Source organism: Scyliorhinus canicula, chromosome 15, assembly GCF_902713615.1.
Source record: "Scyliorhinus canicula chromosome 15, sScyCan1.1, whole genome shotgun sequence".
In the NCBI taxonomy this organism is placed as follows: Eukaryota; Metazoa; Chordata; class Chondrichthyes; order Carcharhiniformes; family Scyliorhinidae; genus Scyliorhinus; species Scyliorhinus canicula.
The window spans coordinates 94,422,400-94,449,734 of record NC_052160.1 but is presented as its reverse complement, the minus strand read 5'-3'; the positions used below and the strand labels follow the sequence as shown (position 1 = coordinate 94,449,734).

Here is a 27,335-nt window from a genome sequence, read left to right as displayed (position 1 = left end):
TATCCCTAACCCCATCTGACCTGCCCAAAAGGGGCAATTTAATATGACCAATCCACCTAACCTGCACTTCTTTGGACTGTGGGACAAAACTGGAGCACCAAGAGGAAACCCATGCAGACAAGGAGAGAAAGTGGTAAACTTCACACAGTTACCCAAGGCTGGGATTGAACCCGGTCCCTGGTGCTGTGAAGCAGCAGCTAATCCCGTGCCACCCTCTGGTCAGGGAGGAAAGCAGACTAATGGTATTCGAGTAGTGGGAAAAACTGACCTTTTTAGAAAGGAATGCCAAAAATGAATTTCCTAGAAGGTTGAAAATATAGAATTTGTTTCATTATCTGCATTAGGATAGTGACCGTGGCAGCTATTGATAACTGTTGGTAGGTAAACGATCATTTGTCAAGAAAAGAGCAAAGAACAATACAGCACAGGAACAGGCCCTTCAGCCCTCCAAAACTCTACTGGTCATGATACTAACCGTGGCCAAAACCCTCAGCACTTCCTCATGCCGTATCCCTCTATACCCATCCTATCCATGCATTTGTCGAGAAAAGAACAAAGAACATGAACCTTGTTTAGTTGCTACTTTAGTTGAAGTCAAACTTACAGTAATCTGACTCCAAGCTTGGTAGCACAGTGGTTCGTACTGTTGCTTCACAGCGCGACGGTCCCAGGTTCGATTCCTGGCTTGGGTCACTGTCTGTGCGGAGTCTGCACGGTCTCCCTGTGTCAGCGTGGGTTTCCTCCAGGTGTTCCAATTTCCTCCCGCAAGTCCCGAAAGACGTGCTTGTTAGGTAATTTGGACATTCTGAATTCTCCCTGTGTAACCGAACAGGCGCCGGAGTGTGGCGACTCGGGGCTTTTCACAGTAACTTCATTGCAGTGTTAATGTAAGCCTACTTGCGACAATAAAGATTATTGCTATAAGCTGAATGCTTCACTTCACTTCAACTGGCATCATAATTTTGAATATGGACACCTGAATTTGAACATCACCTGCATTGATGGGGCAGAAAGCAATATTTTCAGTTATGTAAATCTAAACTTTGAATCAATTATCAAAACCTGAACCTTCAAAATTGGGACTTAGTAGCTAAAACTCACCAGATTTATCCTGCTCTCTGCTCTCACTGTTCAGTTCAAAATCTTGTATGCATGTTTCACTGGAAAACCTTGACATTCGGGTTAAGTTGGCAGAGCTGAACGTGCATTGTCAGTGTTCCAGTATAGAAGTTATAGGACTAGCTGCTGCTCTCATCTAGAATTATAATGCACCATTTGTCTTGTCTTGTTGCTGAGGACTTGACTTCAGTTTTCTGAATCTGAGTTCTGCTCGACAGTAGCAGCCGATTAGAGCCTTTTAGTAATGCTGAGTCCGTTGGATTTAAATTGAAATTTTTCAGTAAGCAGTTAATGACTGGTGACGTGGTCAGATTGGTAAATTGAATAAGAACCTGAATTGGTATTAACACTTTGAACAAATTCAGAGTGAAGACTGCAAAAATTAATTAGCATTTTTTTCCTTAAAATTTATAGCAATATAATAGGTAAAATGATGGATTTGAAATGGGGATTATAGGGAAGTGTGATCAAACTGATCTTTGTATTGATGCCTTTGATCAAAGGTCACTAACTTGTATCCTGCCTAATTGCCTCTTCAGGTACCCTTTAATAAAAGGGCAGAATCTGTTAACGCAGCTGATTTACAGATGCTGTTAATATTCCCAAACTAGAAATTAATTTGCTTTGAAACAAGCTCTGAGCTTGTCCCCTGCAACAGTATTTTTCTAATTTAAAAAGTAACACACCACACTTGTTAAACATAGTTTTTTTTAAAATAAGCATTTTATTGAGGTATTTTTGGTTTTACAACAACAAAATAAACAAGAATTTATAAACATAGTGCAAAAGCCGTCTTCCTATCTTGCATATACCACCTTTATTCATTCCCTACTCTAAACGAAGCTTAACCCCCCCCCCCGCTTCTGTTGCCACCTTCGGGCGAACCCTAACATTGACCCCCTCATGGCGAACTTGATTCTCGCCAAAACAGAGAAAGCTAGCCATGTCAGATAGCCAGGTCTCCAACTTCGGGGGTTTTGAGTCCCTCGAAGCTAATAATATCCGTCACCGGGCTACCAGGGAAGTGAAGGCCAGAACATCCCCTCCTGGATTCCTGGATCTTCCGACATCCCGAAAATCTCCACCTCTGGACTCTGTGCCACCCTTGTTTCCAACTCAGTGGACATGACATCTGCAAACTCCTGCTAGAATCCCCTAAGCTTTGGGCATGTCCAGGACATGTGGACATGGTTCACTGGCCCATTCGCACACCTTGCACACCTATCTTCTGCATCAAAGAACATGCTTATCCAGGCCACTGTCATGTGAGCCCGGTGAACAATCTTAAACTGTATCAGGCTGAGCCTGTCGCATGTTGTGGCCGCATTGACTTTACTCAACGCGTCTGCTCAGAAACCATCCTCTATCTCTCCGCTCAGCTCCTCTTCCCACTTGCTCTTTAGCTCCTCCGTCTGCGTCCCCTCTGACCCCATGAGTTCCTTGTAGATGTCGGAGACCTTCCCTTCTCCCACCCACACTCTGGAAACTTACCCTGTCCTGTATCCCCCTTGGTGGTCGGAGAGAGAAGGTTGAAACCTGCCTCCGTAGTAAATCCGCACCTGCAGGTACCTGAACTTGTTTCCCCTCGCCAATCCAAATTTGTCCTCCAGCCCCCTCAGGCTAGGAAAGCTCCCGTCTATAAATATATCTCCCATCCTCTCAATCCCTGCTCTCCGCCATCTCCGAAACCCCCCCATCCATCATTCCCAGGGCAAACCGGTGATTATTACAGATTGGAGACCCGACCAATGCTCCCTCCACTCCCACATGTCTCCTCCATTGCTCCCAGACACTCTGGGTCGCTGGTGGAGTTCCTTGCTGGTGGGAACGGTAGAGGCGCCGTTATCAACGCTCCCAAACTGGTGCCCTTGCATGAAGCCGCCTCCATACGCTCCAATGCCGACCCCCCCACCACCCACTTCCTGATCATGGCTATATTCGCCACCCAATAGTAATTACTGAAGTTTGGCAGCACCAGCCCGCCCACTCCCCGGCTCCGCTCAAGCATTACCTTCCTTACCCGCGGGGTCTTGCCCGCCCATAAAGCCAGTGATCACTTTGTTGACCCGTTTAAAAAAGGATCACGGAATGAAAATGGGGAGGCACTGAAACACAAACAGAAATCTCGGGAGCACCGTCATCTTCATCGTCTCCAGCCTCCCAGCTATGACAGCGGGAGCGCGTCCCACCTCCGTAAGTCGTCCTTCAAATTGCCAGCGGCTCTATGGCTAATGAGAACAACAGCGGGGGGGGAGGGGGCAGCCTAAAATCGTCTGATGCCGTCCTATTCGTCCGTACGCTCGCCACAGGAGCCTGATACAGCAACTTGACCCAGTCAATAAATCCCGCCCAAATCTGAACCGTCCCAGTACCTCCCATAGATATTCCCATTCCACTCGATCAAAAGCCTTCTCTGCGTCCATTGCGACCACTACCTCCACCTCCTTACCTTCCGGGGGCATCATGATCATGTTTAACAACCTTTTTACATCGGCCACCAACTGCCTTCCCTTAACAAACCCCGTCTGGTCCTCCACAATAATGTCCGGCACACAGTCCTCAATCCTAGAGGACAAAATTGTGACCAGCAGTTTGGCGTCCACATTCAACAAGGATATCGGCCTGTAGGACCCACACAGCTCCGGGTTCTTGTCCCGCTTCACGATCAGCGAAATCGTGGCCTGTGACATCGTCAGGGGAAGCACCCCACGCTCCCTTGCCTCATTGAATGTCTTCTTCAACAGTGGCCCCAATATCCCAGAGAACTTTTTATAGAATTCCACAGGGTACCCATCCGGCCCCGGGGCCGTACCTGACTGCATGACCTTCAGACCCTCCACTATCCCTTCCATCCCGATCGGGGCCCCCAGCCCTTCTACCAGCTCCCCGTCCACCTTCGGGTAATTCAGCCCCCCTAGGAAGTGCCTCATCCCCTCCGGCCCAGCTGAGGATCCCGACCCAGACAGCATACAATAAAACTCCTTTAACACCTTATTCACCCCTGTTGAGTCTCCAACCAGGCTCCCATCCCCATCCCTTACTTTCCCTATCTCCCTTGCTGCCTCCCTCTTTCTAAGCTGCTGTGCAAGCATTCTGTTTGCCTTCTCTCCATGCTCCTAAATCCCCCCCCTCGCCTTTCTCAGCTGCTCTACCGCCCTCCCTGTGGTTAACAAGCCGAACTCCGCCTGTAGCCTCCGCCGTTCCTTCAAAAGCCCTGCCTCTGGGGTCTCCGCATACCTCTTATCGACCCGTAATATCTCCTTTACCAGTCGGTCCGTCTCTGCCATGTCTGCCTTCTCCCTTGTGGGCCCGTATTGAGATCAGCTTCCCTCTAACCACCGCCTTCAGTGCCTCCCAGACCACCACTGCTGAATCTTCCCCCGTGTCGTTAACTACCAGGTAGTTCTGAATACAGTTCCTCAGTCGCCCGCACACCTTTTCTTCAGCTAAAAGTCCCACGTCTAACCTCCAGTGCGGGCGCTGGTTACTGTCTTTACTAACCTGTAGGTCAACCCAGTGCGGGGCATGGCCTGAGATTGTGATCGCAGAGTACCCTGTGTCCACCACCCCCGTCAGTAGAGCCCTGCTCAGAATAAAGATATCAATCCGGGAATACACTTTATGCACGTGTGAGTAAAAGGAGAGCTCCTTCACTCTCGGCTGTCCAAATCTCCATGGGTCTAACACCCACCATCTACTCCATGAACCCCTTTAGTTCCTTTGCCATTGCTGGCACCCTGCCTGTTTTTGAGCTTGACCGGTCTAAACCAGGGTCAATAACTATGTCGAAGTCCCCTCCCATGATCAACTTATACAAATCCAGGTCCGGTATCTTCCCCAGCATCCTCTTTATAAATTCCACATCATCCCAATTTGGCGCATATACATTTACTAGTACCACCTGCACCTCCTCCAGTTTCCCACTGACCATAATGTACCAGCTTCCTACATCTGTAACTATTCATTGCTCCCCCCCCCCCCCCCCCCGGCCGATCAGCCACCCCCTTTCTTGGGCCCGTCTCCAGCCCACTCCTCCACCAGCCTGTCCCCAGGCAGACGTTAAACGTAGTCTTAGTATAAAGTGTTTCGCTTAATGGGAAGCACGGTGGCGCAGTGGTTAGCACTGCTGCCCCATGGCGCAGAGGTCCCAGGTTCAATCCCAGCCCTGGGTCACTGTCCATGTGGTGTTTGCGTGGGCCTCACCCCCACAACCCAAAGATGTGCAGGCTAGGTGGTTGGCCTCACTAAATTGCCGCTTAATTGGAAAAAATGAATTGGGTACTCTTTTTTAAAAAAATAAATTTTTTTAAGTGTTTCGCTTAAATGACACATGCTGATAACTTGTGGGAATTGGCTGGATAGAGTTCTAGCGAGCTTGATGCAAGGATCCAAGTGAACAAAATGATTACTCTTGGGAGCTGGAGGGGTTGGGATGGGGGTGGGGACAGGATACCAATATTCCTTCCTACTCACTGAGTTAAATGGGTTTTCCATATATATTTTCCTGATCTAATCTCTAATATATAAAGTCCTATTTAAGTAAAAAGGTCAGGAAAAACAAGCTGTGTAATGGATATCTAAAATTGCCCCTGATGGTGGCATGCTGATTTATAAAATCATGCATAAATGTACTTCAGTGATTGTCAGAATTATTTCCTGTGTAACACTTATAATAGCACATCTTACTGATAATAGCCCCAATTGTTACACTTAACAACATCATCTACTGTGCACAGGCACTAGGGAGGATGAGGGGGGGAATATGAAGAAAAAATAATTTGTAGGTTACTCCCAACATTTAAAAAGACACGCTAATTAACTTTTGTGGTCTTGAGGTAAAAGTTAGTAGCATGTTTATTTTTAAAAATGGACCATCCAACTTCTGCAGTCGCTTGCAGTGACCACGTGCATTTTGCTTTCTCAGATCAAAGGTTGGTTAGAATGTTCCCTCCCTCTTCCCCTTGCTGCTTGGCATGAGCCTGCTTAGAAGAGATTGCTGTGTCTGTGTGTTTGTATTCCTGCAGAATGGCTCGTCGCACAGAATATCCGAATGTATGTTTCTGCTTCAGAGCTGCAAGATATTGGATATACTCACTTTCTCTTTCTCTCATTAAACTGTAATGCCTTGTCCTGTGCAGGTATTGGCTTTGGAGGGAGGCGTTGTGTAAATCTAACATCACAGATCTTTGTTTTACCATTGTGCTTCTCTTGCCAGCTGTGTGCGGTCTTCAGCTAGATGCTTTGTGTTCTTTTCGGGTGTCTGCAAACTTTTGGTGTAGGGTACCATACAGTGGCAATCTTGACAGTCTGTCTTTGTTTGCAGCAGGCGTGGCCTGGAGGGACCCAGCAAATTTTGTTACCGTCAACTTGGCAGCAGTTGCCTGGAGTAGCTGTCCATAACTCAGTCCCGCATGCTACTGTGATACCAGATGCTATGACCAGCACTCAGCAAATAACAGACTGGAGGCAAGTAAGCTTTTGCTAAATTGAAAATGTTTCTCTTTTAGCTCTTTTCTCATTTTCATTCCTTTGAAAGGAAGGCAAGTACTGATAATTGAGTTCATCAATGAGAATTATTATCACCATAATTATGAATGGAATTGTTATTTTGTGAAAAATCTTTAAACAAAACTCAATATGGAAATGCTTATAAAATCTTCAAAAAGTTTGTTTTTATTGCTAATTGATGTTTAGAGCGACAATTCCTGTTTGCAGAATACAACAAAATTCCCTAATTTTCTAAAACAAGATTATCTCCCTCGTCTGGTAACTTGCTGTAAAAGAAATAATATTTGTCATTACGTTCTTCTTAAATCATGTCCCACCTGGGCAATAGAAACAAACAACACAAACTGTTGAGAATCAGAGCACTTGATTGGTTTCAGTATGGGGTAAACCTGTATTTGAATACCTGGATTACTTACCATCTGTAATTTAAAGCATTCTGGTGTACTCTCATTTAATATTACTAGAAATGAAAATGACACAAGTGCATTTTCCAAGAATTATCTGCAGATTTCATTTTAATCATTCAGAGGATGAGGGTATTTCTGGCAAAGCCAGTATATATTGCCCATCCCTGATTGCACTTGAGAAGTTGAACCACCTTCTTGAATGCAGCTGAATGGCTTGTTGTGCCGTTTAAGGGGGCACTTGAAAGCAATCATGTTTTTGTGGGTCCAGACCAACTAAGATTGACAGATCTTATTCCTTAAAGGGTATTAGTGAACCAGATGGAGTTTTGTGACAGTCCGGTAGTTTTGAGGTGATCATTACTGATACTAGCTTTTTATTCCAGAATTTGAACTTCTGTCTCCGGATCATTAGCCCAGGCTCCTATTAGTCCGGTAACATAACCATAGCATTTGCTGTAGAATTGATCATGTTTCTTCTTGGATTCCTACTACTAAGAAGTTAACATAAGCGGCTAACATAAAAGGGAATCCCAAGGTCTTCTCTCAGCATATGAATAACAAAAGGGTAGAGAAACAAAGAGTAGGGCCAATTAGGGATTAAAGAAAAAGAGGACTTGCACGCAGAGGCAGAAGAAATAGTGGTTTGCGAGTACTTTGCATCTGTCTTTACAAAGGAAGAAGATGCCACCCAGGCTGAGGTTGGTGGGGGGGAATGACAAGTTCACGAGAAGAATTTGCGGTTGAGAAGGAGGATGTGTTAGAAAGGTTATCTTAAAATTGATTGGATACAAGGACCAGATGAGATGCATCCAAGGGTACCAAGGGAAGTGAATGGAAATTTTAGAGGAGCTGGTGCTAATCTTCCAGTCTTCGTTAGACACAGTGATGGTGCCAGAGGACTGGAGAATTTGTTCGGGTCAAAATCAATAGAGCCAGTTAGACAAGTGCAGGATAATTAAAGAAAGCCAGCATGAATTAATTAAGGGAAAATCATGTTTAACTAACTTGCTGAAATTTTTTGCGGAGGTAACAGAGAAGGGTGACAAGGGTATCGCTGTTTGTAGAGTATATGGATTTTCAAAATGCATTTGAGACAGTGCCACGCAACAGACTTGTGAGCACCATCCTAACCCATGGAATAAAAGGGAAAGTAGGCACTTGAATAAGAAATTGGCTGAATGACAGGAAACAGAGTGACAAATGGTTGTTTTTCAGATTGGGGAGGAAGGTTTGTAATGGAGATCCCCAGGTATCAGTGTTGGCACCCTTTGCCATGCCCAATATATATTAATGACCTAGACTGGTGTTCAAGTCTTGATTTTGAAATTCACAGATGATACAAAGATTGGAAATGTCAATTGTGGGGATAGTCTTAAACTTGAAAGACATGGACAAGTTGGATTGGGCAGACAAGTGGCTGATGAAGTTCAATGCACAGAAGTTGGAAGTGATTTATTTTAGCAGGAAGAATATAGACAGACAGTATGAAATAAAGGAAGGAAGTCTTAAAAGGAGGTACAGGGACAGAGGGACCTTGGTCGATGCGTACATAAGTAATTGAAGGTGGCAGGATATGTTGATGGAGCAGTTAATAATGCATATTGTATCTTGGGCTTTATTAGTAGGGGCTTTGAGTACAGGAGTAAGAGGGTCATGTTGAACTTGTATAAGATACTAATCTGGCTTCATTTGGTGTACTGCGCCCAGTTCTGGACACTATACTTAAAGGGTATGAAGACGTTGGAGAGAGCACAGAGGAGATTGAAAGAATGATTCTAGGTAAAAGAACTGGACTATGAGGTTAGATTGGAGAGGTTGGGTCTGTTTTCCTTTAATAAAAGAAGGTTGAGAGGTGGTTTGATAGAGGTATTTAGGATATGGGCAGGGTAAATTGAGGAACGGTTCCTACTTGAAAGCATAAAGAACGAGAGGGCACAAATTTAAAATTAATGGCAAAAGTGATGCAGAAAAATGTTTTCACCCAGAGGGTGGTTGGAACAAACTTCCAGAGAGGTTGGTAGAGGGAGGTTCAAGCAAGGTATTCAAAAGGGAAATAGATTGCTATCTGAAAAGAAAATGTGCAAAGTTATGGGATAAGGTAGGGGAGTGGTGGTGGGCAGGATGCTCTTGTGGAGAACCAGTGCTGACTTGATGGGCCGAATGGCCTGCACCCTAAAGATTCTGTGAAGTAATAAAAAACATCAACTGTGTGAACTTGAGATAACTGCACCTTTGTGTAGCTTGAAGTTAAGAGCATTGGGGTTGGGGAAAATGAATGTAAAATAAATTTTCCAGTTCAGTATGTGATATAGAATAAAAAATTTGAAGTTTAGCAAATATCATTTGTCTTACTGAGCTTTGAAATAGTATTTCATAACTTAATTGGGTTAATTTAATGTGACATATCAATTTTAAAAGATACTGCAACATAGAACATAGAACATAGAACGATACAGCGCAGTACAGGCCCTTCGGCCCTCGATGTTGCACCGACATGGAAATAGCATGTCCATAGAATCCAAAAATTCCCTACAGTGCAGAATGAGGCCATTCAGCCCATCAGTCTGCACTGACCCTCTGAAAGAGCACCTTACCAAGGTTCACTCACCTGCCCCGTCCCCACAACCCCACCTAACCTGTCCACCTTGGGACTGTGGGAGAAAACCGGAGCACTTGGAAGAAACCCTTGCAGATACAGGTAAAAAGGGATCAAGGCATAAGAATGTAAGAACTAGGAGCAGGAGTAGGCCATCTGGCCCTTCGAGCCTGCTCCGCCATTCAATGAGATCATGGCTGATCTTTTGTGGACTCAGCTCCACTTTCCCTATCTGTCTTTATCTTGAAAACATTTAATGAAGGAGCCTCAACTGCTTCACCTGGGCAGGGAATTCCATAGATTCACAACCCTTTGGATGAAGAAGTTCCTCCTAAACTCAGTCCTAAATCTATTTCCCCTTATTGTGAGGCTATGCCCCCTAGTTCTGCTCTCACCCACCAGTGGACACAACCTGCCCGCATCCATCCTATCTATTCCCTTCATAATTTTATGTTTCTGTAAGTACCCTGCATCCTTCTAAATTCCAACGAGTAGAGTCCCAGTCTACTCAACCTCTCCTCGTAATTGAAGCCCCCTCAACTGGAGGATGGGGTGGGAGGGTGGAAGGCGGATCAGGGTATCGAATTTGATTATCTGACATGATCGTGATGAATGGCGGAGCAGGCTCAAAGGGCCTAATGGCTTCCTGTTGCTTCTATCTTCTCTGTAACCTGTACGCTCCACACAGACAGTCACCCAAGGGAATCAAACCTGGATCCCTGGTGTTGTGAGGCAACAGTGCTGGTCACTATCCCATGTCAAAGAGGATGTTAGTTTATATCTGTCTCCCCAAATCTAAGGTTTGGGCGAAAAGTTGTTATCTTTGTTTCTTCAATGCTGATTTTTCTTCTTTTTATTCTCAGAAATGCACATTCCCATGGAAGCCAGTATAATGCCATTGTGCAGCAGCCATCTTTATTGGCTGGACATGTGACTTTAGCTGCACAGCCCCTAAATGTTGGTGTTGCCCATGTGGTACGCCAGCAGCAAAACATCAGGTCTTCCTCCAAAAGGAACAAACCGCTTCACAACACAAGGTAAAATGCATGCATGTAGCACTGGAAAATGTAACCCAGGTGTGTATCACGTGGTGGCTGAATTCAGTCACTCTTTCAGATCAAATGGAGCTAAGCAGGTGTGCTGCTTTTTGTGGAATTGATCCAGAAAGCTCCCAGACTGGTTCCCTGGTTTGTGCTGGCACATTAGGTGAGGTGCTGCAGTGTTCCTGTTAGCCTCAGCAAATCTGAATTGGGGAAATAAAATGGCAGCTAGGTTTTCTGCCTTGATTGCTCTCTAGGGACCCTGCATGCTTGTTTCTACATACTGGATGAGCATGACTATAACATCTTTCTTTCACATTGCCCTCACACATGCCAAGTTGAAAAGAAAATTGCATTATATTAATTAAATTATATGTCCATTGATTCCACAAAAAATCTTGCCGACAGACACAGGCCTAGAATCTGTCCGTGCTTTCAGGTGCCGTTTATATCTCTGTGCTGTTCTCAGCTGGAGTGGTTGTGGTGGGACGTTGGTACACAGCTGTGGCATCTTGGCTCAGAAAGGAAAAGCAAATTTAAGATATCCACATCAATATTAAGTTGAAAATGGCTCTTTGGATCTTGGGTGCAAACTGGTCCTAAGTGGATATAATGCCCCAAAGCAATGAACTTGCCTGCACTTGCTTTCAAACTTCACATGTGAGAAAAGTCCGTTGGAGTAAAGTGCAAGGGCAAGTACGCTTATCCCAGTAAGAGTTAGTTAGTTACCTTTTTAAAAAAATAATCTTTATTGTCACAAGTAAGCTTACATTGCAATGCAGTTACTGTGAAAAGTCCCTAGTCACCACATTCCGATGCCTGTTCGGGCACACGGAAGGAAAATTCAGAATGTCCAAATTACCCAACAGCACGTTTTTCAGGACTAGTGGGAGGAAACCGGAGCACCCGGGGGAAACCCACACAGACACAAGGAGAAAGTGCAGACTCTGCACAGACAGTGACGCAGCTGGGAATCAAACCTGGGACCCTGGCGCTGTGAAGCCACAGTACTACTTACTGTGCTACTGTGCTGCCTTGGTGTGGGCTGGATCAGTGATGGGTTAACAAAGTTGAACTAGCAGAAATTATCAATAATTTATTAGGCAAATGGTCAATGAAAATCAAAAACAAAATTATCATACTAACGTCAATTACTGAATTCTGAAGCATCCTCGTGTTGAATTGTATAACAATCTAAATCCGAAACCTCAAAGGAGGAGAGAATAATAAACTGTCAATACTGTGTGACCTACAGAGTTTCTGGACTGACAGATTTGATGTTAAAAGCTTGGATAAATTATTGCAGTGGAAATAGGTAAAATTTGTAGGTCACTTTTGAAGATTCAGGTACTGGAAGTGGTTTCTTTTGCAAAAACCACATGCTCATGTTTCCAGCAAGAAAGTAAACATACAATAAATGCACAGAGTAATTAAAGATTACGATCAGATATTTATTTTCAGTGCATGCAAGGAATGTTCCTGTTGCACGGTTTATGATTTGTAGTGTTCTGTTTCATGAATAAGTTCAACTTTCTAATATTCTGTGGGGAAATTTGAAATATTTTTCCTTTCGGAAATTCAACTTAAGACAGAAGTGGTGGGTTGATGGATTGAAAGGTATTTTTATTGCAAGGTATAACAATTTTTCTAAGAAGCATTAATTAGGGGTGGTGAAGTGGATAAACATGTGAATCTGTGGAATTGACGATTGCTTTTGTGCACTACCTTTTCAATTAGAAAATGATTAAATTATTTCTGTTGTCATGTGAATGTAAACCTGATGTGCTGCTGTTAAAAGGTGTTTCTTTTGTCTTCTGGATGTTGTTTGGGAAGTTATTAAAGAATTGCGTAGTGTTGTATTCTTTGGGGGGTTGTATTTGAATTAATGGTTGCTAAAATGTTCACTGTTTTAAAAAGGTTAACTTGAGTTCGTAGAATGAACATTGTTTTGCTTTAAAAAATACTTTTCCATTTCTGCTGTACCACACCTGTAGAGTGCGCCGTGTGCTCCCCATACCACAATCTATTAAACGTTGTGGGTCAGGTGAACTCCATGATGCACTTTGGGGTTCTCTATACCCTGGCCCATAACAAATTGGGGGCTCGAGGGGATAAAAGTCTTATCTATTGGATTGGCTTAGTGAACTTAAAGACAGTGAGGGGTGGGCATATTGTGGTTGCTTTTCAGGTGTGGTATATCATTTTTAAGTGGGGAGTGTGTTTTTTAAAACGAAAAAGTATATCTACTGCGTGCATTTATTAAAGGATAGTGAAAAGGTGAAAAATGAAACCATCTTGAAGTTGATGGGTTTTTTTTCTGGGGGGGGAGGTGTCATGTGAGAGTACCTTTAAGAAATGGCTGTTTAAGAAAGGTACCTTTAAGAAATGGGTGTTTATCAGTGATGTCAGAGTGTGGGTGGAGCTGGGCTGTCTGTCAGCTTTTTACTTTTGTTTTAGGCTGTTTGCTGCAGGGTGTTTTAGTTTCATTTTCAGTGTTGGAGCTGAAGCCAGACAAAACAGGTGTACTGCTGTTCTCTGTGCCGTGAAAAGACTATCTCTTGATCATTTGGTGAATTCAGAATTATAAATGTTCTCAGTAGTGAATGTAAACCTGATGTGCTTCTGTTAAAAGGTGTTTCTTTTGTCTTCTGGATGTTGTTTGGGAAGTTATTAAGGATTACTTAGTGTTGTATTCTTTGGGGATTGTATTTGAATTAATGGTTGCTAAAATGTTCACAGTTTTAAAAAGATTAACTCCAGTTCATAGAATAAAGATTGTTTTGCTTTAAAAATACTTTTCCATTTCTGCTGTACCACACCTGTAGAGTGGACCATGTGCTCTTCATACCACAATCTATTAAAAGTTGTGGGTCAGGTGAACTCCATGATACACTTTGGGGTTCTCTAGACCTTAGCCCATAACACTGTATTAATGAATGATTGGAATGCCTTTATGGGAACCCTTAAAATTGATTACTTAAAATACTTCTAAATGTTATACCAATATAAATTGTGCTTGGTTGAGCAAAAAGAGTCTCTAAAGTGTGCGAAAGTGAGAGTTTGAAAACTCCAAAGTGTAAGGAAATTTAGAAATTGAAGTTGGACATTTCTGTGCATTTCCAAACTTTAAATGTTCTGCCTCCCTAACAATCTCTTTGTACTAGAGTTAAAATATTGTGAAAGGTGCCACCTGCAGGCAGCTGTTGCACTGAAAACTTGCATATTGTACACATTAAGCTAGCACATGACATTAATTTCTAATATGTTAGCTTTTCATCCTAAACAAAGGCCCAGCGCCCAAGTGGTTGAGTTGGTACCTTGTAGCTAATTTCTACAAGCTTGAAGGACAGTTGTTTCAATGGCGGTAGGAATCATTCACTTGCCCTCACTGCCCATGAGTTTACGGGTTGTAGAAATCAGCCAGCAAACTTTCTCATTATCACTATCCAATGCCCTTTGTTGGTAAATGCACATATACATGCATTTGGGTGAAGGCAGTTTTAGGCTTTATTTTGGTGTCCTTTCAGTACAGCAGTTGGCCAGCACGAGTGGGACCGTCTCGGACATGCTTATCCCCAGTGCTGGTGGGTGCTTGGCACCTGTGGTGCTGCCCTGTGCAGGAGCAGTCTCTACAAGAAAAGATAAGAAATTGACCCCAAAAAAACTTTTTTAAATTGTAAGGAATTGCATTTGATATTCTATTTGTGAATTTGAAACTGCAGATAATGACTCTCTGGAATTAAATAACATTTGATCCACGTGCATTCTCCATTCATCATTTTCTATATGAAGTGCTGTCGGTGTATGATGAGTCCTAGTTTAGTTATATTGTCAAAAGCAGTTGGAAAATACCTGAAATCATATCATACTCTACATGCTGAATTAGCAACGCTAATCTTTGACGCCGGTTTTATCCAAATAACCAAGTATGGAGGAATGTGAATTTGCATTGTGAACTTTTGCATTGTGAACACAAACTGTATTCTTTTTTACAGTGAGTTCAATGTAGCCTCCTAGAAATAATGATTTTGAAATAATGCATTTATGTATAATTGAAATAAGTTTGATTACTTCTTGAATGGGGTTTGAGCAATACATTTAGCTAATAATTTTAAACGTTAAAACTAAAATCACTGATTTCCACAATAAACTTGGCTGTTACTCAATCTCTACCAGAAATGTTCCTGTGTTGGATATAACTCCGTCTCAAACGTACATGGTGGTTCAAAACAGTCCTTCCAGTGCACCTTCCCCATACTGCAGCACAATGCTTGATCATCAGCGGCAGACTATTGTGATTCCTGACACACCCAGTCCTGCTGTCAGTGTTATCACCATCCGTAGTGACACAGACGAAGAGGAAGAAACAAAGCAGAAAGTTGGGAGGTAGGTATATCTCTCTATATTAAAAGTTATGGGGGGTGGGGACAATGCCCACACTATTTATAAATGCAACCTAGGTAAAGAAAGCATGCTTGACTTTGGATGGGAGGTGAGGACATTTAAGTCTGCTTTGTGGCTCATCAGAACCTGCCTTTGACTTGAAAGTATTTTACCTGTGTCTCTGGCTTCAATCAAATTCAATAGAAAGATTATTTGTTTCTCTGTAAATGTCACTTAAATGTAAAATGCTGCACACTAGTAACAAGTAACTAGAATCTTAAGTGTCAACAAATTCAAATCTCCCAAGAAAGGACTGCATTCTGCAGTTATGAGTGGTTACTATCAATAATTCTAACTTCTGTCCGGTTTCTTTGCGTTTTCCCCCTAACTTGCAGCAGAATTATGATCCACGAGTGGTGCTCATCTTCTGATTCTTCACAAATTTGCCATTTTTCATGAGCCTTGCCATAGTGTTGGCTAATTCTTGATCTTGGGAAAAGAAGTATCATAGTTGAGTTCAATGTTGTCCTTGCCTGACTTCCACACACATGTTCCATCAGTCCGTGGATGGTGACAAGAAGAAGAATCTTGGTTGTGTTAGATAATCCGATACAGATTAAAGTTTTAAAATTGTGGCGATGATGATCATCAACTTTGCCATTAATCTGCAAAATTCTTTGTGCAGGAGGACTTATTAAAGTTATTAGGATGACAAAATGAGAGATTGATCATGAGCAAAAAAAGAGGAAAGTGGAGGGCAAACCAATGGACATCCTTCTGTATGGCGATTGAGTTTCTGACCGTATTGGGATGGCCTGACTAGCTGTTTTTCTTTTTTCTCCTTAGCTCTGGTATGAAACCGAGATCAAATGTCATCAGTTATGTGACTGTCCACGATTCTTTAGAATCTGACTCCTCAAATAGTAACAGTCCCTATCCATGTGAACGACCTCGAGCAACGCAGGTTATCAGCAGTACACAGGATGTCTCTAAAAGAACATTGGATGCCTGTCATAATGTCGGATCTCGCACCATCATTGTACAGCCTTTGAAGGCCCAAGTCAGTGACAGTATGGGAGAAAGCAACAGTTTGTCAGGTAGGAATATAATGATGTACCAAAGTGCTTCCAACAATACGAAGTTGTAGTAATCTTAGATCATTTTTATTTTACTTCAAACACTTATTCAGCATCAATTAAAATTGGAGTTCTTAAATGTATCACTGCTTTAGTCTGTAAAATTCCTCAAACCAGCAGACACCAGGGGCATCCAATTCAGATCATATTTCCATTATGCTTCTTAATATTTAAAACATGCAAACTGAGATTTCTTTTTTATTTACCCAGCTCCCCTGACATTTTTTTGTCTCCCTCACTTAAAAATATGGGGCAGGATTCTCTGTCCCGGTGCGATATGCCCCTGGAATTCTCTGTCGCACCAGCCGTCCAGTAAGGTTTCCCGCCATTGGGGAAAATCCCAGGTTGCCAGCGCAATGGAGAATCCTGACGGTAGAGAATCCAGCCCATGGTCTCAACTACTGATGCTGTTGAAGTGATCACCATCTCCACCTATTTTTAAGTTGCTGTGTGAAGTGCCAGTTTCTGCACATCTCTCAATGGGTCCTTTAGGTTCCTTTTAACCTGTTCTCATTACAAAGATATTAATTGCTATTCAAAGGAAAATATTCCTTTTGCCACATAATGTTCTATGCTTCATGAATTTTAACAGAGAATGATCTTAAAATGACCTATTTTGAAGCAATGGCACGATTCAGTGATGTTTGTTTAGTGGAAAAATTTTCCAAGTGGATGTTGCATTCACTTAAATGTCAGCCGTGCTTGCCATAAGTAAACCGAACTCAACAAGAAAGAAACCCATTTGGTGCTTTAGATTAAGTTTATCAGGGGGCGATGGCATAGTGGTATTGTCAGTGGACTAGTACTCCAGAGACCTAGGGTAATGCGCTGAGGTATTGGGTTTGAATCCCACCACGGCAGATGGTGAAATTTGAATTAAATAAAAATCTGGAATTAAAAGTCTAATGATGTCTATGAAACCGTTGCTGATGGCTGTAAAAAAAAAAACCCATCTGGTGCACTAATGTCCTTCAGGGAAGGAAATCTGCCACCCTTACCTGGTCTGGCCTACATGTGCCTCTAGACCTACAGAGCTATGTGGTTGACTCTTAACTGCCCCCCCACTGAAATTGCCTCGTAAACCACTCCGTTCAAGGGAAATTAGGATGGGCAATAAATGATGGTCTAGCCAGCGACGTCTACATTTAAGAACAAATTTTTTAAAAGTTAATTTGTGTAGAATGATGATGTTAACAGTCTGTTCCCCTTTTCTCTTGCATGCCAACCTGATTTTTGCTACTCTCATTGAAAAGGATGTTCAATGTTTGATTTGTTTACTCACTTTTGTGTTTCCTGTGCATGTCAGGTTTTTTCTCGAATGTTTATAAGGCTAAAACAGGCATGCCTACGAGTGGGCAGACTTCAAGCTCAACAACGCCAACCATGTACCGTCAACGGCAACCTCTGAACCTAAGTCAGGTATTATTTCCATTTTTTGTTTAAGCGCAATATGTATTTGGAAGGAGAAGCAGTTTTACCAAATTAAACCTGAAACATAATGAAGTCTAAAATAAAGTTTAGAAAGGACATAAGCAAGATAGTGATAAAATGGGGGAAAATATGTATTTTAAGGAAAACGTTGGTTCAATCAACTCTGTGTGGGGGGGGGGGGGGGGGGGGGGGGTGTTGAAGTACTGATAATTAGCATGCCCTGTAATTTTCTTTGTAGTGTGCAACTGATTATTCACGTGTTCGAGCCCTTTAATTTTATTTTGACTGGTGCGCATGTGTGGTAAGGAGCCAAATTTTGTATGGCCTGCATAGGTTTCAAGTTGCTGTGCAGCTTGAGAGAACATTGCTGATAAACAAATAGAACAGTAGTGGGAAACATTTAAAACAATGATCAATAATGTCCAGGAGAAATATATTCCACCAAAAACAAGAACAGACTAGCCTTAGATGACAGCACAGGCAAATGAAGAATTGATAAAATTGAAACTAAAGTAAAATACATAAAATATATGCATCAGCAACAAAGGGACAGACGACAAAATGGACTTGCGAGATAGTTAGGAAAGAAGCCTGGAAAAGCAATTGGGAGGCAAAGAGAAACCAGAAATTAACTTGTCAAGGAATATAAAAATAAACAAATTATTTTACAGACACACAAATAACCCAAAAAAAAATCAGAATAAGGATTACACCTGATAAACGTGCAAGTAATCACAGGGAAATGGAAGAAAAATTAATTCATTACTTTGCCCTAGTCTTTACTGGAAAAACTATAATAATGAGTATAAACATTAGAAGAAGAAAATAAAAAAGATAAGACATTTAAGATAGAAAGAAGGAAGACAATACGCTAATCAAACTTAAGGGAGGATAAAATACCTCGCAGATTGCACCTGCGCATTTTAAAGACAACTGCGACACTATTACGTAAATAAATGAATTGGAAAAGAGAATAGTCCCAGAGGACTGGTGATCAGCTAATGTGATTGCAATGTGTAGGATCAAATAAATCCAGGGGTCTATGGATTCAAGACCAATTTACGAAATGTTGGTGGTTGGAAAAATGATGGAACCCTTGCTCAAAAAGGTATGGATTTCAGAACAGAAGGTCGTGATTGTCCAAATCTTTCGAAATTCTTTGAAAAATCAGTATTCATGTTAGACACTGGTAATGCTGGTGTTTTTGGCACAATTCTCCAGCAAAAACAGTGTAAAAGATTGTAGAATTTTTAGTGCAAATTACATTCGGGGCACCCTGAATATCTGCAATATTTTGTGTTAGCTTTAAAAACATCTTGGCAAAAGCTGGCCCAATGGGTACTTCTGCTATTAACACCATTTGCGAGCCTTCACAAATACACTAAAACATTTGCCTTTTTTTGGGTGCAGGGTCCTAATAGGCATAATCCAAAAGCTTTTGAATATTATTCTTGTTTTGAAACTTACCAAGAAACTGGCTATTTGTGTCCCAATGTAATCACCTGTGCACCTTTTTAGTAATTTTCACTTATTTCAAATTGGTTTACTGCAGATGGTAGACACAGATTAAAATGTTTATTTATTTGTGATGAAGCCATTTTCAATTTCATTAATTGAAATGCTCCAAGTTAGCGCTCTTCATGGAATATCTTGAGGCAATTTCTTCAACAAAAAAAAATTGGTGACATTAATAATAATAATAATCTTTATTATCACTAGTTACTTTATTAACACTGCAATTAACTTACTGTGAAAAATCCCCTAGTCGCCACATCCGCGCCTGTTCAGGTATACAGAAGGAGAATTCACAATGTTCAATTCACCTAACAGCACGTCTTTCGGGACTTGTGGGAGGAAACCGGAACACCCGGAGGAAACCCACGCAGACACTGGGAGAACGTGTAGTCTCCGCACAGACAGTGACCCAAGCCGGGAATTGAACCTGGGACCTATTACATTCTAAAGTGCTGCCTGATTACGTTGATTCGTGACAGATGTTGTGTATTCAGTGGTGGACAAATGAGTTTGAGCAGAAACCTGAGGAGGGGGAAAAGCACATCTCAAAATTGGAACAATTTTTGCGCAGATCATCCATTGTACGCAAAGCAGAAACTCTACCCCATATTTGAATTTCCAAAAAGCCTTTGATAAGATACTACATAGAAAATTAATGATTATGGTTATATAGCACATGGGATCAGGGATTAAGCAGCAGCATGAATAGGAAGCTGGCTACAAAACCGTAAACAGTGTAGGGTTAAAAGTAGTTATACAGGTTGGTAAGTAAGTGGTGGGAAGTGGCGTTCCACAAGGAACTACTGTTGTAAACAATTTAAAGTCGCGTCAGAAATGCAATTTTGTAGTCTTATGTATGATCAGTGCAGAAGATTGCAGCGTTTTAAATGCAAATTACATTTCGCTCAACTCAAATTGTGACAATCGTTTGTCTTGCGAGAAACTGGCCCTGCAACCATTCAGAATAATTATCATGGTGGTTTTCTGCTAATTGTACTAGTTTGCAGACCATTGAGGGGACTCTAAAACTGAGGTTTTTATAAACTGAAGGACCCTCATACCACACTTTAAAAACTTGAATGTAATATTTTTTAATTTAATAAGAAACTGGCTACTGTTTATCAATATCACTAACAAATTGGGGAGTGGGAGTGTTAGGGTTAGTTAATACCGACTTACAATAAAGTACAGGAAAACATTAATGAACTTCCACAATAGGCAGGTAATTGAAAATAAACTTGAAATATAGATAAGTATGAGGCAGTATATATTTATAACAATAAGGAGGTCACCTACTCAGAAAATAAGCATCTAAAAGGGGGAAGAGGAGTTGGGAGATGGGGGGTGTAAATGTACAAATCATTTAAAATAGTGACGATGGTTAATGCCATTAAAAATGCCATTGGGGTTCACTGTTAAAGGGATAGAATTGCAAAGCAGAGAAGTTAGGTTAAACTTGTATAGAACCTGAGTTAGAGCTAATAGATACAGGAAGAGCAGGACTGTCCGCATCTGTGGAGAGAGACATTGAGTCCAATATAACGTTAAACCACACTTTGAAGACTGCAAACTCCTCTGGTCGCCATATTCTAGAAAGGAAGAGGTTGTTACGACACCCTGGGCTAGTGCAGGCAGTTCCAGCCCCACTTTCCCAGAGTCGCAAATAAAAAAATAAATAAAATCACAACACGATTGAAATGAACAATTAATTTTTAGAAAATACCCAAAGTCTTAGGTCTCTAGCTGCCCAATAACTACAGTCACCAGGTTTGTAAATTTAAACACGAATAATTTTTATTAATAACAATCACTGAGTAAATATGCAACAAATACAACTGGTTAACTGTTACCTAATTCCTAACCCTTTAACTCGCCTCTCTCTCGTGCACTATATATATATATTTTTTTTTTTTTCTACGTATATATTTATCTATGTACATATTTTTATATTGATATACACATTTACACACACACACACACACACACACACACACACGTGGAGTGTGAAGAAAAACAAAAAGGATCTCACAGCGCCGAGGTGCCAGGTTCAATCCCGGCTCTGACTCACTGTCTGTATGGAGTTTGCACATTCTCCCTGTGTTTGCATGGTTTTGCACCCACAACCCAGATGTGCAGGCTATGCGGATTGGACAGCTAAATTGTCCCTTAATTGGAAAAATGAATTAGGTTCTTTAAATTTAAAAAAAGATAAGTCTTTGTTTCAGATGGACGTCTTCCAGTACACCTTTCTTCAGTCTAGGCCTTCAGTTGGAGGATTTTGCTTTCAGTCACTAATAGTGTGCACTGTAGATTCATCAAGGTCTCAAAAACGTCTCTGCAGGATCAGAAAACAACAGTTAGGCAACATTTCCGGAGAGAGAGAGAGGCAGCAGCTCACAGTCTCTCTCTGCGTCCAGGACCCGACTGTCCCTTCCTGGGTGCTCTGAAAACCATACCACATAGGTAGGACCCAATCACTGCCTGTCACTGAGCAGAATACAGCCTTTGGCCAATTCATTGGCCACCAGCCAACCAATCAAATCGGATCCCTCAGGTGCCACTTCCTCTGCGTGACTTAAAGGTATATGTCCATTAAATATCCATGGATCAAAATGATGACGATAAAGTAAAAGAAATGGGGAATAGGGAATCAATAGGAGGGGCCCTTACAAAGTACAACACAATGCTAAATGTGCTAGCTATGGGACTTTGTTCCCATTTAGTTAAGTTGCACCAATTGAGTACAAAAGCAGGGAGTTATGCTGAACCTTTATTAATCTCTGTTTTGGCCAAAACAAGAGTGTTATTTCCATTTCTGGTCACCACACTTTAGGAACTTCCTTGAGAGGATACAGAGGAAATTTACCATGAATAAAGAATTTTAGCTACAAAGTTCGTTTGGAGAAACTGATGTTAGAACAAAGGAAATTGAGAGGAGATTTGATTGAGGTGTGTACGGTTTATGACAGGTTTAGTTAAGATAGACAAAGGAAAGCTGTCCAATTAGCTAGTGGTACAAGGGCTAGGGAACATGGGTTTAAGGTTTTGGACAAAAGATGCAAGGGGATGTGAGGAAGAACTATTATCAGCAAATGGCAATGACTGGACTGCAAGGGTAGTGGAAGCAGAGATCATCAATGATTACAAAATGGCCTCGTGTGCTGTAATCAATCTCTCGAATTCCATTGGACAGTAGTTCAACCTTATTACTAGATGGCTGACTTTTTGACCAGAAGACACCCAATATTTCCGAGAGATCCTTCTAATCCATTCTATTGCAGAAACAATCTGCCATAATGATTCTTTGGATGCAAGAAGATCCATTGATTGTGGGATTTGGAAACACGGGCTGTGATTTTTCTGCAGCTAGCCTGCAATTTTCGACCAATTAAAATGCATGGCAACAAAATGACAGGCTTGGGGAGTAAAGGAACAGAAAGTTTTAGACACTATCTTACTGAAGTTACCAAACCTGTAAAAGGATAGTCAGAATTTTAATAATAGATGATCTGTGTTACTCCGTTTTCAAGTTAGTTGGTTGTTGGCACTATCTATGCAAATTAGAAAATGTTGTCACTGCATTCCAATGATCTCTAGAATATCTATTTCAGAAGGCCACATTTTAACTTTAAAGGTTATCATCTATTTCTTTTCTTTCCCTTTCAGGTCCAACAATCTCAAGAGCGAAGTATAAATCCTGCTCCCCGCAGGCAACAGGCATACGTGACACCAACCCTTGCTCAGCCTCCGTACTCTTTCCAGCATAACAGTCCCGCTCATCCGGGTGTTCATCCCCACCTGACAGCTGTGACAGCCCCTACGCACCTTTCAGGACAACCCCATATGTATACCTACGCACCAACTGCTGCTGCCCTGGCAACCTCCAGTTCCATGGCCCATCTTCTAAACCAACAAAGCTCCTCCAGACATGCCATGCAACAAGCCACATACGCAGCTCATCCAACCAGTCTCCTCCAACAGGTGCCAGTCAGCATGGGTCCTAGCCTTCTGCCATCTGCCAGCGTTGCTCCCAGCCAGTACCAGCATCCGTTTACCACCCAGTCATACATTAATGCTTCCAGGGCGCCTACTCTTTATGCTGGCTATCCACTCAGTCCCACTAAAATAAATCAGTATTCTTATCTGTAGCTCTCTTATTTCCAAATGTGCTGTGCTACTGTATGAGATCTAGACTAATCCAGTTTTGTATGAAGGAGGAGTGTGCTTCGTTCCATTAGACAGGACTCTTCGGTGGTGTCATGTTTTGCTTCTGAACTGGGTCACATGTCTGCAGAACATCAAGCAGTGAGAAGACTTGTTTTTTAACCTTTTTTTTCTATAAAAAAAAAAGAGGACATTGGAAATAGACCGCATTTTAAATATATTTTACAGTGATTTCAGAGTTTTCAGAACCAACAGAATTGCTGTTTGTTTTTAAATGTACTGTTGCTTTCCTTTTGCCAGCTCTTTGCCTGAACACACTGATGAATCTGCTACTTGAAATGGGTTTATGCTGCTGAAAGTGTTAATACTATTGCTTGGGAAGTTCGAAGAATGCTTTTTTTTCTAGGCCTATTACATAATAAAATGGGAAGTAATGGATGTCCTGTTTGGTTTGATTGGAACGTTGAACCCTAAACTAATCCTGACTCGCATAACATATTAATGGACATCTCCAAGCATATGTTTTAGTGTATTTTTGAGCATTTGTGAAAGGGCTTCAAAATTAAAGAAAAATGTCATTTTTCTGAAAGGTGTATAAAGTAGTTTGGAATGTCACGTTTTTAGAGTATTGTTGCAATATTAACTTTGTATTAATCTGGATTTCATAAAGTATTGGTTTCTGAGCAGTACAAAGTGTAATTAAGTATGAAAACGGGATCGACCTGTTCTTGTAAGAAATTGTTCCGTTGAACATTTCAATCAGCTGTGATTGGCTGATAGAGCTGCCGTCCATACAGGATTAGTGAGCTTTATTTAAAGCTGCAGGCTTAAGAGCCATTTAATCACTCGTTCAGTGAGCATATTTTTATCTAGTTGCTTCTGTAAACTTCACTTGCCTGTATCTTCATTGTCAAGAGCTGTCGCGCTCTCGACGATTTACGTAGGATGCATGGCTCACTTAAAATTAATTCAGGAAGCTTGTCGTGAAGTTTGAAAATAGGGTGAAAGAAATGGTCACTGCTGTATTCTGAAACATGAGTAAATTATTCCAAATCACTTGTGCTTTAATACTGCAGTGAACAGGTGTGTATTTTAATTGTGTGGCACATACCAGTGTTCAAACTAGTGACATGTTTTGAAGGGTGTATTCTGGCATTTCCACCACTACCAGGACCCGTGTATGCTGTGCAGCTTTCATTTGGGCATCAGCGGTGCTGATTTACACAACTGAGAATAATTATATGAATGCACACATCCTAAATTTGTGTTGAATCATATCCCACATCATGTTCCTGAACCATTTTAATCTCTCTCCTGCCTAATGTTCACTTAGTGTGTCACACAGGATTGAAAGTGTGTTACTCATCAGCCAGACTTTCAATCACTAGTGCCTGTGGCATTGAGTTGTTAGGTCGGTTATACTTGTGGAAGATACAGTGACATTACTGCTATAATATCCTATTTATGTATAGGTCTAGTTAGATTAATTCCAGCAACTAATAAGCTTTAACATCAGAGCTGCAGAAGCAAGACATGTGACTCTTTCATAACTTCCAACAGAACTAGCTACAACAGTCTTGGATGGAAAATGTAAATTATGATACTTGAATTCTGTATTTCTAGTAACTCAAGATTCAGTTAAGTGATCACCCAGGAGGATTTTTTTTAACGTACCTGTCGTTTTAAGAGAAATTAAGTTGGAACGTGTTGGAATGTACATGCAATGTCTTTAGATACATTTTGGAACTTTAGTAAATGTTGTAGCACTGATGAAAAAGTAATTGTGTTTGAAAAGAAGTGGTTGCAGAACAGGCATCATCTGTGTGTTCTGGATGGGAGTAATTCTTTGACTCAGTTTTTGCACAGGTGTGAATGTTGTAGGGGTTCATTTGATGAGTTCTTTCCCCTAGTTAGTGCCTTAACAGATTTTTACATAGTACATTAAATTAAAACTTTTACACTGTGCTTTAGAAAATCCCAACTTGTTGCAGTTAGATCATTTGGACTTGTGTGTGCATGGAAGGCCTCTCGGGAGTACAAAACAAAGTGATGAGAGGGTAGCACAGGAAAGGGTGTTGTACTGTTGAAGCAGATTTTAAATCCTTGAAGTTGGTGTTTTTATAACATAAATCAGTTGAGTATTTTAATTAATGTTTATTTTAGTTTAAGAAAGGGAGATGGAATTTTAAACAGTATTCTTATTTCTCTTTTGAAGTTTTTAATTTTTCTTTTCATTTGGCACATATAACAATGCTCCTTTTAATGCAGAAAGCTACTTAGAATGTGAAAACGCATGTATCCATGTACTATCTTTTGAACTTCAGTTCCTTTTGATTTTTACCTTATTAAGTCAAAATGGTATGGCTGAACATATCGAACTTGTGTGGAGATAGTGCAGTATTTTGGTTTGTTTAATAAATTTTGGACAAGGAAAATGATGTGCAATTAGCTTTAGGTGGTTGTGGTTCTTCTAGATGTGTAATTTTTTGACTTTATTTTTCACTAGTTTATGGATGCTAACATTCTTTGTGGCAGTGGGATGCTGTTCTGAGTAAACCCTTTGAGCGGCGACTACCCAGATTTTGGCTTCACACAGGCAAACTGCTTGTAAAGCCCATATTCATCACACCAAAGAAAAGGCTATTTATTCTGCCTCATTTGCAGGGCATGGAATAAGTGGTATTGCTTAACCGATATGCAAGTATTTGCTAATCTTAATGTACAATTTTTTTTAAATCGGCGATTCATTCCAACAAACTAACATTCTTGTTTGCAAATAGCTGCTCAGTGCTCCACTCGGTATTTGAAAGGAAAGTACTGCATACACTAACTACTTCCCTTATTTACTGTCGAAAGTGTTTATCAAAACCATTTTGTTTTCTTTTTCTTTTTTACTCTCTTATTTCATGCCCTGACTTCATAAGGTTGCAAGGAGTTGATGTATGCCTGGCCATGTATGTTAATGTGTGCCTAGCAATCTCCCAGAGAAATGGCTTTTAGAAAATGCCTATGTTGAATACCTCTGGTGTTGCAAAACCTGTCTTGTTTCAAGGTTGAACAGGCGATGGTGTTTTGTGGGTGTTTCTGAAGGAAAGGCTTTAGCCCTTCGTGTATCTTTGGAGAGCACAGTTCTACATTTATCACATAATACCAACATTATAAAATGATAAAGTGGTAGAAATGTGAGAGTTTACACAAATACACTAGCCTGTTGGTTCAGATGTTTTTGTTTGAAAGAAAATAAATTTCTAACATGAAACAAATATTCACCAATCCTTCTGTAACCAGGTTAACTATATTGAATTTTAGAGTGCTCCACCTTCTGAACCTTTCAGGTATCAAGAACATTTGAGACATGTGCTTTCTAGTCGGCACAAGCTGGGTTTGTATAAACAAACCGAGGTATGAGGATAGATAAATTAGATCAAAAAATATTGTTCTCTCTAAGCTGAGCACAATATATGTATGAATCCTGTTTTTGTATTTGCGTTTAGCATGCAGGCGCACACCTTCAACAGGGTGGAGAGTGCTCCAGAGGCAGGCAAAATCTGCACAATAAAGTTTTGGTGCATTGAGTAGGTTAATACAATTCACTTATTCATGGGGAGGTAAAGTGGTGCTCATAAGTTCGGTAATTCTTGCTTTAAAATGTTTTGCAGAGGCTAAACTTTACTGCTTCATATCTTTGCATTTTGACCAATCTTTCAAGTCTACAATTTCCTGTATCCCTTCTTTCCCTGCCTCGCCCCTTCTGGATTAACCTCTAGAATTCAGAGAGGATATAGTGACATCCTATAACATCTGTATCGGAATTCTATTGAGCCAAATGATCCACTTTTACCTCTGCTAAGACTGAAAAGTGCTGTCATGATGTGGCATTTCATAGTCCTGCTGTATTCTATCTCTTTTTGGTGCAGTGAAGTGCATTTTGATAGGTTTGGCCTTGTGAAATGAAACATTTTGTTTTATACTAACAGTCATACACATGAGGTTAGAGAAACCTAGTCTGAAAAACTACAGATAAGCACTTTGTAAT

The 27,335-nt window shown here is 41.1% G+C and overlaps 1 protein-coding gene across 6 annotated transcripts in view; it reads left to right on the top strand.

Annotated features, from left to right (window-relative positions):
• The window catches only part of LOC119978400 (homeodomain-interacting protein kinase 1-like), a 137,389-nt gene that overhangs the window by 108,563 nt on the left and 1,491 nt on the right, over positions 1-27,335 (top strand). For 4 of the 6 annotated variants that reach the window (XM_038820023.1, XM_038820026.1, XM_038820022.1 and 1 more), the window contains 6 exons: positions 6,443-6,585; positions 10,494-10,667; positions 14,847-15,056; positions 15,900-16,150; positions 17,496-17,608; positions 22,802-27,335. The exon at positions 22,802-27,335 is cut by the window's right edge and continues 1,491 nt beyond it. In XM_038820023.1, coding sequence (XP_038675951.1) covers positions 6,443-6,585; positions 10,494-10,667; positions 14,847-15,056; positions 15,900-16,150; positions 17,496-17,608; positions 22,802-23,284 — 1,374 coding nt within the window. In that variant the 3' untranslated portion in view covers positions 23,285-27,335. The remainder of the gene's footprint in view (positions 1-6,442; positions 6,586-10,493; positions 10,668-14,846; positions 15,057-15,899; positions 16,151-17,495; positions 17,609-22,801) is intronic. The other 2 variants (XM_038820027.1, XM_038820024.1) reach the window with 1 other exon arrangement.